Source organism: Sorex araneus, chromosome 2 (assembly GCF_027595985.1).
Source record: "Sorex araneus isolate mSorAra2 chromosome 2, mSorAra2.pri, whole genome shotgun sequence".
Taxonomy (NCBI): Eukaryota; Metazoa; Chordata; class Mammalia; order Eulipotyphla; family Soricidae; genus Sorex; species Sorex araneus.
The window spans coordinates 127012761-127026487 of record NC_073303.1 but is presented as its reverse complement, the minus strand read 5'-3'; the positions used below and the strand labels follow the sequence as shown (position 1 = coordinate 127026487).

Genomic DNA, 13727 nt, shown 5'->3' with positions numbered 1-13727 from the left:
GGATCAGTCCTGACAGGGGTTAGGGGATCATATGTGGTGCCAGGGATCAAACCTGGGTTGTATGTGAGCACCTAACTCACTTTACTACTATCTCTCTGGCTCTGCTTTAAATTTTTGCTTTTGAAGCTACACCCGGCGATGCTCAGGGGTTACTCCTGGCTCTGCACTCAGGAATTACCCCTGACACTGCTTGGGGACCATATGGGACTGTGGGGATCAAATCCAGGTCTGTCACATGCAAGGTAGATGTCCTACCCGCTGTACTCCGGGCCTCTGCTTTAAACATTCAAATAATTAATTTTAGTATTATTTGAGGTACTGAGATTTACAATTCAGTTAATGCTAGGTCATGCATTAAGCTTTAAATATTTTAATTTGGAGATCAGATCTTCTATTCAAGATCAACAGAATGGGACCAGGAGTTGACTGCAGCTGTGGGAGGTGGGCTTGGCGGCCAGGCTTCCAGAAGCATAGGGTTGGGGTAGGAGAGATGCCCACCCCCACTCTGAGAAGGCCCCAGAGTTCCTGGCCCCAAAACTGGTGTGTACCTGGAATTTTCGAGGTTTGGTGTCTCTGCAGAGATTACAAAGAGGAATTGGGCTGCTAGTGCAGCCACATTGATGGGGGGGTGGTGCAGGTACAGCTGGTGGGGCAGGATGGGGTCTCGCCCGTCCCGCTCCTGAGGGGGCCCTAGAGACCTGCATGTCCATTAATTGTGGGGCTTGGCTTTCGGATCTGGAGAGCAGAGCTGGCAAGTGAGGCAAGTGAGTCGGCCTGGTGCGGTGGAGGGGACTGTTATTCCAGCTTTCATCGTGCAAGACCTGTGAATTGGAGGTAGTGTTGCCCCATTTATTTTGTGGTGTTTGCCAGAGGGTTGTTTCTTGGCTGTGGTATTTGCCATACTTGATTGTGAGGCTTGTATACTTGTTGCAGTACTTGCAAGAGATTGATCATTTTCGCTGTGGTACTTTGGATTTCCCAAACAGCCGATATGCTGGTATCATACTTGGTCACATGAAGTGGTGGCAGATATCGAACTGGCAACCTCATCTGATAAATGCTTGCAGGCAGGTGATCTTGTCATTGAGTCATCATGGGTCCCTAAGAGTGAATGTGGGCTTGTATGTTTGTTTGCCTGCATTGTTTGTTTGACTTTATCATTGAACTTTGTCTCTGGTTCCTATAATTTCCTTTTATTACCAAATAAAATCCTTGTGTGGATAGATAATACTTATCACTTTGCCAATCGGTGGACACCTGAGTTCCACTTTTTAGCTATTATGTTTTTTTTTTCCCTTTGGCATTTGTCTGTGGGCTGGAGTGATAGAACAGCGGGTAAGGCATTTGCCTAGCATGCGGCCAACCCAGGTTCGATTCTTCCACCCCTCTTGGAGAGTCCAGCAAGCTACCAAGATATCTCGCCTGCATAGCAGAGCCTGGCAAGTTACCCGTGGCGTATTCAATATGCCAAAAACAGTAACATCAAGTCTCACAATGGAGACATTACTGGTGCCCACTCGAGCAAATCGATGAGCAATGGGATGACAGTGATACAGTGATGTTGTCCCATTTATTTTGTCAAATCCTAGAAGACATCTGATTGGTGTGTATCCTGAAGAGCATTGTTTATGTTTGTCAATATATGGTTTTCAATTTAAGAGCTTTAACCTCTAGGAAGTAACATTTGTGGAAGGTGTGAGATATGCAGTCAGGTCTTTCTTTATCCTCATGGCAGGTTTTTGTCTCTTAAGTAATGAAGCTACAGCTGACTTTCCCCAAGGCCGTGAACCTAATAAACGGTGGGGAGGGTTTGGGCTCAGCCCTTTATTTTTTCGCTTTTTGGGTCACACCCGGCATTGCACAGGGATTACTCCTGGCTCTGCACTCAGGAATTACTCCTGGTGGTGCTCAGGGAACCATATGGGATGCTGGGAATCAAACCTGGGTCAGCCATGTACAAGGCAAACGCCCAAACGCCCTACCTGCTGTGCTATTGCTCCAGCCCTGGGCTCAGCCCTTTAGAGTTACACTGTCTTGCTTTAGCAAAACATCTGAAATGCTGCTGCGTGATCCTGACTTACCCATTCAGTGCTCACTCCCTACTGCAGCCTATCAGGAAGGGAGATCATATGGGTGCGGGGATCAAACCTGGGTGAGCCACATGCAAGGCCAGTGGCTTTTTTCAGTTTAAAACTGTGCTCTCTGTCTCCAGCTCTATAAGTTGTTAACTGCTTTGATATCATCTTTGGGCTGAACTCTTCACATGAGCAGGCCACATCTAAAATCAGCAGAAACAGTATGTGTGTTCAGGAGCGAGGCGGGGGAGGGTCGCCGTTCCATGCTACTTTCTGAGAAGAAGCGTTTAGCACAGAAGGATCTCCACACTGAAGAGCAGGCCGGTGGTTTTGAAATAAAAGAGAAGTCTTTATGTAGACAGCAGATGTTCGGAAGGAAATAGTTCTAATTAGGAAGGAGAGAGAGAGCGGGGGAGAGAGGGGTAGGAGGGAGAGAGACAGAGAGCCCTATAAAATAAAGGGACATAAAGGGATTATCCAGTCACGGGGCCTTGGTGTGCTGGAAGATCTTTGTGTATATGTGCATGCTGGCACTGAGCCCGGGCCTTCCCCATATAAGGCCTGTGCTCTACGACTCAGATGGGGAAGATGCTTCAGAAAGAAATCTGTAGGTCTGTAGGGCTAGGGCCGGAGCCATAGTCCAGTGGGGAGGGTGCTTGCCTTATATGTGGCCGACCGGGGTCCGATCCCAGGCACCCCATCTGGTCCCCCAGCACTGCCAGGAATAACCCCTGAGCTGGGTATGCCGCCCCTCACACAAAAACAAAACTGATCTGCAGAGCAGCGAACCAAGTTCCATTTATGTCAGCAAGTCGAGATGCTCTAGTACACCAGGCGTCAAACCTCAGCAGCTCCGTGCCCTTTCACATGGGTATGTCGGGGAAGGGCGTGTTCATCTTTCTGCCAACGCACCTCTCTGTTAGACTCAACACTCAGGAGTTCCTCATGAAACAATTCTCCGAAAAATGTGAGGACTTGAAAGAACAACTCAAAACGGTTATGTGCAGTCTGGTTACAACCATACCAAAATGAACAGAAGTCAAGGGGTCTGAGAGAGCGTGCAGTGGGTGGGGTGCCTGCCATGCACGTGGCTGACAAAGGTTCCATCCCCATGGTTCCCTGGGCTCCGTGCCCTGAGCATTGCTAGGTGTGTGCCCCAACAAACAAACTGTAACAAGTTAGCAGGAAGAAGTTTCCGGAAAAAGCAGGTGGAGTTGCACCTTCATGTTTCCCCACTAATTCAACAGTGTGCTTTAGTGTATCAATTGAACTGCTAATAAAAAACAATGAGGGAACAAGTCACGCCAAGGAAAATCTGGTATCTATTTTATTTCCATTAGAAAAGTATTATCTATATAAAATGTTGGTCCAATTATTTCTCCTTTACTGCAATCAAAGTTGAATACCTGAATTTCACTTAAATCCAAGCAAAATCATACTTGACCTGAAAAAAAGTTCACATTATTGGCTGAAGAGGAATTAATCTGAATACTTATTTTATTTCCATTAGAAAAATACGACCTATGTAAAGTGTTGGCACAATTATTTCTCTTTTGCTGCAGTCAAACCTGAATACCTGGATTTTGTTTAAATCAAAGCAAAATCAGACACAAGTGTAAAAAGTCCACTTAGTGAGAGGAGTAGGAATTAATCGGATTAAGCGTCATCTCTGTCACTTCCGGAGCAGGCATGCGTCTTTCCTGCTTGTGCCTTTGCTCTTCTTGATCCGAGTGGCGATGTGGCGAGTGTCTCGGGTGTGATTTGAGGCCTCCGTGACGGGATTCCTCACCTAACCTTCATTCACTCCGATTCAATCACGTGGTATTTCCCGTCAGAATGGCAGATGGCCACTCTTCCTGGTTCGGAGATTAGTGGTGAAAATTAAGGTGTTGATTTGGAAACGGCACGAGGCCTCGGGCTAGAGGACACTGGGGCCGCTTAGTCATGCTGTGGTGAGGGGGCCCAGGAGGGCGATGGCTTCGATCTCTACCCGGCTTCCCTGGAGGGGACACAACAGAGCCAAGCTCAGGTCACTGGACAGACGTGCGCCAAGAAGGCGGGCAAGGAGCAGCCCCCCCACGGCCAGTCTGTCAGACTCCACTCTCCTCAGCTGAGGACAGGAACGAGCCCGGCCTAGACACATGCTCCGTGGGCTCCAGCCCAGCCCCGAGTCCTTCCCACGGCACCACCTGCCTCAGCTGCTGGTGCCGAGACTCCCAAGGGGCAACCAACAGATGCATGAAGAGGCCTCACGGGAGGGCCATGCTGGATATCACTCAGGGCCCTTCTTCAGGGGAGGACAGCTGTGAGCCTGAGGGACACGCAGAGGGGAGGATCAGGACCCCCAAGTCAGACGGGGTTGGAAATGGCCACCATGGCTTTTGAGATCAGTTTCCCATGGAAGATCTGGGTCTTTTTTATTGTACAACGGACAAGTCAAATGTCTTACGTCAGAGCTCAAAGCCTTTGCCCAGAACGAGACTGACGAAATTTGAAAACGACTCACTGGCTTATTTCACTTTCTCTCACAGGTTTCTTTGCATTTCCAGGCCACACCTGGCAGTGCTCAGGGACTACTCCTGGCCGTGTGCTCAGGGGATCATACGTGGTGCCAGGGATTCAGTCAGGGGTCAGCAGGATGCAAGGGAAGTGCCCTCTCCTCTGGCCCACTACGTTCCCTCAGTTTAAGGACTCATTTGGTCACATTTACGTGTGGCTTTCATTGTGAAGACAAGGCTTTAAAATGCCTTAAATTCATCAATTCCCCCCCCCCCCACATGCACATCATGTTGAGTGTGGCCTTTTAGATTTTAAATTCTTGGAAATCAGGGATTATTTCATATATATATATAATATATATAATATATATATATTATAACCTTTTCCCCTGGTGCTTCAGCTGTGGTGGTCAGCTAACAGCGTAGACCCGGAGGCAGTGTCCCTGGCCCCCGAAAGGTTCTGAAAGGTACTCACTCTGGGCAAAGCGGCCACCTGGTAAGCAGCTCTTGCAGGAAAGTTGCTCTTGAAAACTGCATTGTAAGAAATTTCGTTTTAGTCTTTTTTTGACAGTACACCAACCCTTCAGACCAGATAGGACAAGGGGAAGTGCCTCAAAGATCAGCTCTCAGGGGGCTGGAGTGATAGCAAAGTGGGTAAGGCATTTGCCTTGTACCCGGCCAACCTGGGTTCCAATCCCAGCATCCCATATGGTCCCCTGAGCACCGTCAGGAGTAATTCCTGAGTGCAGAGCCAGGTGTGACCCAAAAGGAAAAAAAAAAAAAAAGAAAAAAAAGATCAGCTCTCAGGTACCAGCAACGTTGGAAAAAAGCTGCTCATGTTTGTATTTGCTTGACAAAACACTGCCACATCACTTCAAATTCTATACTCTCAGAAATGTCTCAGGTTTTTGGAAAAAGAAAGAAAACACACATTGACACTTTGACCTCATTTAACCTGTGTGTGTTGTTTTATTTGGGGGTGTGTGTGTGTGTGTGTGTGTGTGTGTGTGTGTGTGTGTGTGTGTGTATGTGCACGTTTGTGTGTGTTGTCAGGGCCTAAAACTGGGGCCTCCTACATGCAAAGGAATTGTTCTCTTGGTGAGTTACACCTTGGGTCGGGGGGGTCTGACTTTAAAAATTATTTTTTGTTTTTGTTCCTGGCTCTGTGCTCAGAGATCACTCCTGGTGGGCTTGGGGGACCCTAGGGGGTGCCATGGATCAAATACAGATTTCCGTGCAAGGAAAGTGGCCCTACCAGCTGTACTATTGCTCCGAGCCCAGCTTTCAAATTCTAAAAAATTTATTTAGGGTCACGTCTCACAGGGCTCAGGGACTATTATAGGCTCTGTGCTCAGGACTGACCCCTGGTGGTTCTCAGGGGACCAGAGTGGGTGCTGGGGACTGAATCCGACTGGCAACAGTTAAGGCAAGGGCCCGACACCCCGTGCTATCTCTCCAGACCCTCTCGGTTCTCTCTACAACGGGAACGAGGAGTGCGGCCGAGCTACTCACACTGCTTGTAGACCTCGTTGACAGTATTGAAGTCGTTGATGTCGGCCAGCAAGACGGTGGTCTTCACCACTGGAAGAAACACACCCTGGCATTAGGTTCAGGCATCTGGTGGCAGCCCAACCATCACATACAGAAAAAAAAAAAAAAGACCACCCCAGCGTGCGGCCCGGCGACCGACGTGATGGAAACGGGACTCAAATGAGAACCACTTGAGACAGCCATGGAGTTCTGGCACGACCTGGGGCCAGCTGCTCACCGTTGGTGTAGTCACAGCCCGCGGCTTTCAGGATCTCGCCTATGTTGGTCAGGGCCTGGAAGCACGGCAGGAAGACATCAGACATGGGATTAGAGTGTGGGTGGCTTAAGGACGTCCCCCCACCTCCGAATGCTTTATGCCCCAGGAAAGGTCTTTGTCTCAAGGACATCTGACACTTCCCAGGCCACCTGCCCACGAGGACTCCTCTGTAGTTCCCAGTGACAGAACGTGTGAATCCTGTAACATGGTCACATTGGCCCTTTCCTTATGGGGAGAGAGACTCAGTGTCTTTTCTCCCTGCTGACCTGTGAAGCTCTTAGCCAACGACCCTTACACCCCAGTCAGAATCCCTCACGGGGTTCCCAGTTCTGCGTCAGAATAAGGATGAGCTCGGGAACACTAAACAAGGTTCCATTTGATTCTTATTATTTTTGGAGGGTTGTTTGGGTCTAAGTGCATTGCTCAGAGCTTACTCTTGGCTCTGTGCTCAGGACTGATCATTCCTGGTGGTGCTCAGGGGTCCGTCTGAGATGCTGGGGATTGAACCCAGGTCGGCTGTCTGCAAGAAAAGTGCCGTAACTCTGTACTCTTTCTAGCCCCTAGGTTTTGGTTTTGGGCCACCCCTGGCGATGCTCAGGGCTTCTTCCTGGCTCTGGGCTCAGGGCTCACTCCTGGTGCGGCTTGGGGGACCACATGGGATGCCAGGGATTGGACTTGGGTCAGGCTTGTGCAAGACAAACAACCTATCCGCTGCACTATTGCTCTGCCCCCAAATTTCTAGGTTTCTGTGGACATAAAACTGTCTTGAGTTGTGCAATAAGTAATGACCAGTGACCAGCTATGCCAGGAAGCTCTCAATACTGCAGAACGCTGCGAAGGGACTTACCTGTTTAGCCTCTGCCACCACGCCTCCGGGCACCAGTTGGCCAGAAGGGTCCATGCCCACCTGTCCAGAAATGTAAAGGGTCCTGTCGGCCAGCACTGCTTGACTGCAGAGAACAGAAACCCGTAGTGAGAGGAACATAGGAAGCTACAGCCTGAGGGTCTCTGCTCAGATACACACGGTCCGAAGCCTGGTGTGCCTGAGCAGAGGCATGTAAGTGACAAACTCATGCGGATTTCAGGCCATTTTTAGTTATTGGTATGGATTTAGGTTACACCCGTGATGTCAGGATCCAGCCCAGGCCTTCTATATGTGAGGTATGTGACCCCCCTTTTTTGGGGGGCCGTATCCATCAATGCTCAGGGGTTACTCCTGGCTCTGTACTCAGGAATTACTCCTGGTGGTGCTTGGGGGACCATATGGGATGCCAGGGATTGAACCCGGGTCGGCTGTGTGCAAGGCAAATGCCCTACCCACTGTAATATCTCTGGCCCTGGTATGTGCCCTTTGAACTGTCTCCCTGGCCCCAAAGGACCTATTTAAGGAAATAAAGGCAAGCCATAGCCTGAGAAGCAATATCTGCAAAACATTCTTTTGCTAAAAGCTTTGAGCTTATGAACTCAAAGATTGTTATCTAGAATCTATAAAGAATTTTTGGAGCTGGAGAGACAGTACAACAGGGAGGGCACTTGCCTGCATGAGGCCAACTGGGGTTTGAGGCCACCCTGCACCCTAGCAGGAGTGACCCCCTGAGCACAGAGCCAGGAGTAAGCCCTGAGCATGACCCAAAAACCGGGCGTGACCCAAAAATGAAAAAGAAAAAAATATCGTAAAACGCAATAGTCTGAAGACAACCCAATAAAAAAGTGGGCGTACGGGAGGAACAGGTAATTCACAGGAGACCCAGGAGGAGCTGGCTCTGTCATCATCAATATTAGAGATGCAAACCCGAACCATAGCCAGGTATTACCAGGACATGCCCTGGGCGTGGGTGGGGAGCATAAGGGTAGAACCCAAAGACACCGCTGGTAGAAATGCCAAATGCTACAGCCATTTGGAACCTAGTTTGGCAGTTTCTTACAAATGCATATATTTACATGGGCTGGAGCGATAGTACAGCGGGGAAGGCCTTGCACACGGCCACCCTGGGTTTGATTGATCCCCGGCATCCCATATGGTTTCCAAGCACCGCCAGGAGTAATTCTTGAAATGCAGAGCCAGGAGCAACCCCTGAGTATTGCCGGCTGTGACCCCCCCAAAAAAAAGCAAATGCATACATTTATAGTTGGCGATGCAGCTCGGCAGAACAGCATTTGCCTGGTATGTGTGAGGCTCTGGGTACAAGTCTTGGCCACATTCTCTCTCTCTCTCTCTCTCTCTCTCTCTCTCTCTCTCTCTCTCTCTCTCTCTCTCTCTCTCTCTCTCTCTAATTCAGTGACTTTTTTTTGTGTGTGTTCTCTTTCTTTTAAATAAATAATTTTTATTTTTTCCTTAGCAGACACGCAAGAGAAGTGATGAATGCAAAGATGATAAATAAGTCTTCAGAAAGTTCTTTGTTGCAACCAAAAAGAAAACCACTTAAACATCCCTACTGAAACAATAGTTTTGGCTAAAGGCTGACTTCAGGTATACAAAGTTTCAGAGAAGGCTGAGTAACAGCGAGGAGGAGGTAGCTGACAGATGGGGCTATGTTTGTGGCTAGGGTGCAAAGCTCAGGGAACCCTCATGGAAAGAGGGTGGATTCTAGTGTCACTTACACCTCGGCAAACTCTACACCAAGACCCCTGAGGAGAAGGCATCTTCCTGTGGAAATGTCATTCCTCTGAGGTCCTTGAGGGCTGGTGCATTGCTGCAAAGTGGCTTCTGGGGAATTCTGTGGTGAGGACGCTACGTTACAGAATCAGGATAAAATCACAGATAAAGAGAACAGCACTAAGATCTGCAAAGGACCCAACAAATCAATTTTCAAGGGCCTTCGTTTGGTTTTGGATAAAGCAAACCCCTCTGTGTAAATGGTGGTAAAACAGAACAGATCATTCACCTTTGTTTTGTTCGGTGACACTCAGCTGACAGGGCTGATGGGTCAGTGCTAGGGTGAGGGGATGCGGTGCTGAGGACTGTCAGGACCACCCCAGCCGGGCTGGGGTGGGGGGAGACACTGACCATTCCAACCATTTTTGAGGTTTTCAATTCTGTGGCATTAAGTCACTTGTTAAAAATGTTGAGAGTCTGGGGATTCTCCACTCGTTGGCTTTCAACGTGGTCCACCAATGGACAACCCCGGAGCGTGTTAATGTGTAAGCTTGTCACACATTGAACTGCAACTTCAGCAAGCAGTCTGTGTCCTCCAGAGAATTAGGATACCCCAGCCCTCTGGGGTACCTTCAACCGCCCCCGCTTGGCAGCCGAGTCTAAGCCCATATGCGATTTCTTTGATCAAAAACCCTGGCAGTCCACAAACACTGGCTCAATATCCAACAAATAAAGGCTAAGTGCTGGACTTGGCAGATGATGTGAGCTATGCGAGGTATATCTCACAGGTCATAAAAAGGCCTCTTTCACAAAAATAATCCGAGTTGATACTTCCGGAGCCTAAGAATCCTATCCACAGCCAAGCCCTTGGGTTCCAGAACATTTCAATGTGTATCATTCTACTTCACTTTCCAAAGCACCGTGGTAAGAACTGTCTACCCACATGGACCGTGCCACATAGTTGCTGGCTTTGAAACGCTCTGAGTTTTCAGACAGTCTGGGGGTAGAAGGGAAAGGCACATACGGGTCACATGATGTGGCCACGGGCAGGCTCTGTCCTGGAGAAGCCCTGAAAAGTGCTGAGTTGATAAGCTAATTAGTGACAACGGCCACCACAGGGGCTGAAGTCCAGCAGGTCTAACCTTCTTGGAGAAGGCCCAGAATTTTCAGAATGAGTACTTGTTAGAAATGCCACGCACAGAACTCCGGTCTCCGGAATTTTTTTGTTTTGATTTTGTTTTTTAAGCCACAGCTGGCGACGCTCACGGTTACTCCTGCCACTACATTCAGGAATCACTCCTGGCGGTGCTCTGGGGGACCATATGGGATGCTGGGGGTCTGACCCAGGTTGGCCTCATAAAAGGCAAATGCTCTCCCCACTGTACCATCGCTCCAGCCCCACCAAATGACTCTTAAGACACATTTCCATCAGGGTTTAACTAGTGAGTTGGAGTGTGTAATTTTTGTCCCCTCCAGTATATAATGACGAAAACTAGCAGATGGTCTTTGGTGTTCAAAAGCCCAGAGGGCATCGCTGTTCCCTGGACAGTTCCTGCTCTCTTGCTGGCATCTTTATAAGGACACTTGACCCACTTCCTAGCCCACCAGGCGTATCACTTCCAGGCTTGCTTTCCCAGACCAAGAACACATTTGAACTCTATTCTTTTTTAATTCATTAAAAAAAATTTGGGCTGTACCCAGCAGTGCTCAGGACTTGCGCCTGGCTCTGTATTCAGAAATTACTCCTGGCGGTGCTTGGGGGGCCTTATGGGGTGCCGGGGATTGACTGGTCAACCTTGTGCAAGGTCAGTGTCCTCTCCATTGTACTCTGCACTGGCCTTCTGCCGTCTTACTTTTGTTAGGGCGACACCTGTGGGGCCATCTGATGCATGGGCTAATGTTCTGACCCTGAGCTCTCCCCTCAGCCCAGGGCCATGACGAAGGGGCAGGGATCAGGCCAAGAGCAAAAAGATGATGGACATTAATTCTTGTTGAATTTTTTTTTTCTGCTTTGACCCCCCCACCCGGCTGTGCTTAGGGCTGTGAGCTCTGAGATCACTAATGATGGGGCTTGGGGACCATCTGGGGTGCCGGGGATCCGCCCCAAGGCAGCTGCGTGCGAGGCAAATGCCCGACGTGCTGTACCATCTCTCCAGTCTCAAAGGAAAGTTGGGGCCAAAAAGCCAAAAGGAAAGGAAAAATCGGGTTCACAGCCCAGCTCTTAACCAGCATTTCCCAAGGCCGAGGTCAGACGCAGAAGCTGTCACGGCGAGGACATGGCTTCCTGTTCCACTCCCTGGCAATTCTTGGGTGCAGGGGTCGGCAGAGTTACTGATTAAGAGTGAGCTCTGCCACCCAGACTCAGGACACATTCCGGCACCCCGTGGTGTGACCTTGGACAGGGACAGCGCCAGCTTTGTGCCCAAACAGCCCTGAGCAGTGCCTGGCGCTGAGTCAGCATCACTGGGCGCCTCTCCCGGGGCCTTCAGCTCTGGCTCTGGAGGAGAGAGATTTCAACAAGGGAACCATCACTTTGCACAAACATGGTGCCGGCCTGGGGCTCAGGGCCAACTCGCTGTGCCCAGCTAGAATCTCATAAACCCCCACTTTTTTATTTTTGCTTTTGGGCCACACCCAGATGTGCTCAGGGGGTCACTCCTGGTGGTGCTCGGGGGGCCATGTGGGGACTGAGCTTGGATCGACCTCAGGCCTGCTGTACTATCTCTCTGGTCTCTGTCATTTTTTTTAAATTTTTTTTTTTATTTTTTATTTTTTGGTTTTTGGGTCACACCTGGCGATGCACAGGGGTTACTCCTGGCTCTGCACTCAGGAATTACTCCTGGAGGTGCTCAGGGGACCATATGGGATGCTGGGATTTGAACCCGGGTTGGCCGCATTCAAGGCAAACGCCCTACCCGCTATGCTATCACTCCAGCCCCTCTGTCATTTTTTTTTTAATGCCCCTTTCCCATTGTTTGTCTCCCTCTTCGGAGTATGTCTGTAAAGTTTCAGAAACAGGTAGGTACAGAGAGGGAGGCCCCTACTCTGTCACCAGCCAAGTCAGCCAAGCTGCCAAACCAGAGCAGGATGCTAATGTGGCCAGTGCAGTGTCAGCTGGACCCCTGCAGGTGGACAGTTTAGGGACATAAACCCCAGAAGAAAGTACAGAGATAAGCAAAGGTTCAAGGTCCCGTCCCCTCCACAACACCGTAATAACAGACTTTTGCTCTCCACAGAAAACCCCAAGCTAGGGAGGCAGTCTAGAAAAAAAACCCAACTGTGTCAAGGCAAGCGAACCCACCTCCCTTCTGCAAAGAGCAAATTGTCAGCTACCCTCAAAACTCAGGTTGGGGACCAGTTCCTGGGGACCTCAACAGCTGACCTGGGGGGAAGGATGGGGCACCCTTGTCTGTCTCTACAAGATTCTTGGTGTAGTGCTCAAACTGGCATTACTATTTCCCCCAACCCCCCAGGGCTGTCTGGGGAGAGGGTGGGTCAAACAGCGGGCAGGGACGGAGTAGCCTGCTTCAGAGACTCCCCAGCCTCCCGCCCACATCATTTCCCTTTCATGTATTTTTGCTTTGTTGTGGGAACTGCAGCTCACAGGCTTACCCCTAGCTCTTCAGAGTCACTGCTGGTGGTGTTTGGGGACCGTGTGTAGTGCACGGATGGAACTGGGGCCAGCCACACACGAAGAGTGCCTGAATTTTGGACTCAAATCAGCGGCCCCTCATTTCCCTGTGGTGCTCAGCCCGTACTCCTGGCTCTGTGCTCAAGGATCACTCCTAGCTGCACCAGGAACCATATGGGGAGCCGGGAATGAACACTGGTCAGCCTGGTGCCAGGACAGCACCTTACCTGCTAGACTGTCTGGCCAAACTGATTTCTTTTTTTTCTGCTGGGGGGGTGTCACATATGTCCCCCCACCCCATCTGCTTACTTTATTTTTTGGGTTTTGGGACACACTGGGCGATGCTCAGGAGTTACTCCTGGCGGTGCTCGAGAGACCATATGGGATGCTGGGGATCGAACCTGGGTCGGCCACGTGCAAGGCGACCGCCCTCCCTGCTGTACTGTCCCTCAGGCCCATTTTTCCCCTTTTATTTTCCACGCTCTGGTATTAACGTGGTTTGAGCTTTTTGGGGAAAAAAATCAGTACAGTGTTAATTAACGAAAGATTTCAAATTCTGCGCTTAGAAATAAACCAACAAATTTAAAGAAAAAAAAAGATTTGGTTAAAAAAAAAAAAGAAGGGTGGACTTGCTAAAACATGCTTCGGGGCTGCAGGACTGCAGCCGGGGCAGAGAGCTGAGCTGGACGCGCCCCTGGAGCCCCTGGACGTGCCCCCGCAGCACTGCCCGGGCACCGAGCGTCCGGCTGCGAGGCTCCCGGTGGGGGGGCTCCCGGGTACGACCCCCCTGTCCCGGGCCCCCTTTCCTGCAGCCTCCGAAGGCTGCTGACCGCGTTGGCCCCCGAGGCCCGCCCGAGCCCCTGCACCTTGCAGCCCAGAGCCTCGGGTTACCTGTAGGGCCCAATAGCCGCTGAGGACTTGTTGGTGCTGATCACCTTCTTGATCAAGGAAGTCATGGCTCAGCCGGTTTCTCTGCAGCGCCAGAAGGAGAACGAGCGCACGCGCGAGTCGCGATCGCAGGACTGACCCGACCCGGGCTGCAGTCACAGGGGGAAACGAGTCCTCCCCGGGGCGGCCGCGCCCGGCATCCTGGGACTTATGTAATCGCCGCGCCTCGCGC

At 50.4% G+C, this 13727-nt stretch overlaps 1 protein-coding gene across 1 annotated transcript; it reads right to left on the bottom strand.

Moving 5' to 3' along the window:
• Positions 1-3379: 3379 nt before the first annotated feature.
• On the bottom strand, positions 3380-13706 carry RIDA (reactive intermediate imine deaminase A homolog). The gene is made up of 6 exons (XM_004619887.2): positions 13499-13706; positions 7228-7330; positions 6342-6396; positions 6086-6154; positions 5049-5104; positions 3380-4074 (listed from the first exon to the last, which is right to left on the bottom strand). Exons 1-6 carry the CDS (start codon positions 13561-13563, stop codon positions 4018-4020), a joined length of 405 nt encoding a protein of 134 aa, XP_004619944.1. The 5' UTR covers positions 13564-13706; the 3' UTR covers positions 3380-4017.
• Between the last annotated feature and the right edge of the window lie 21 nt (positions 13707-13727).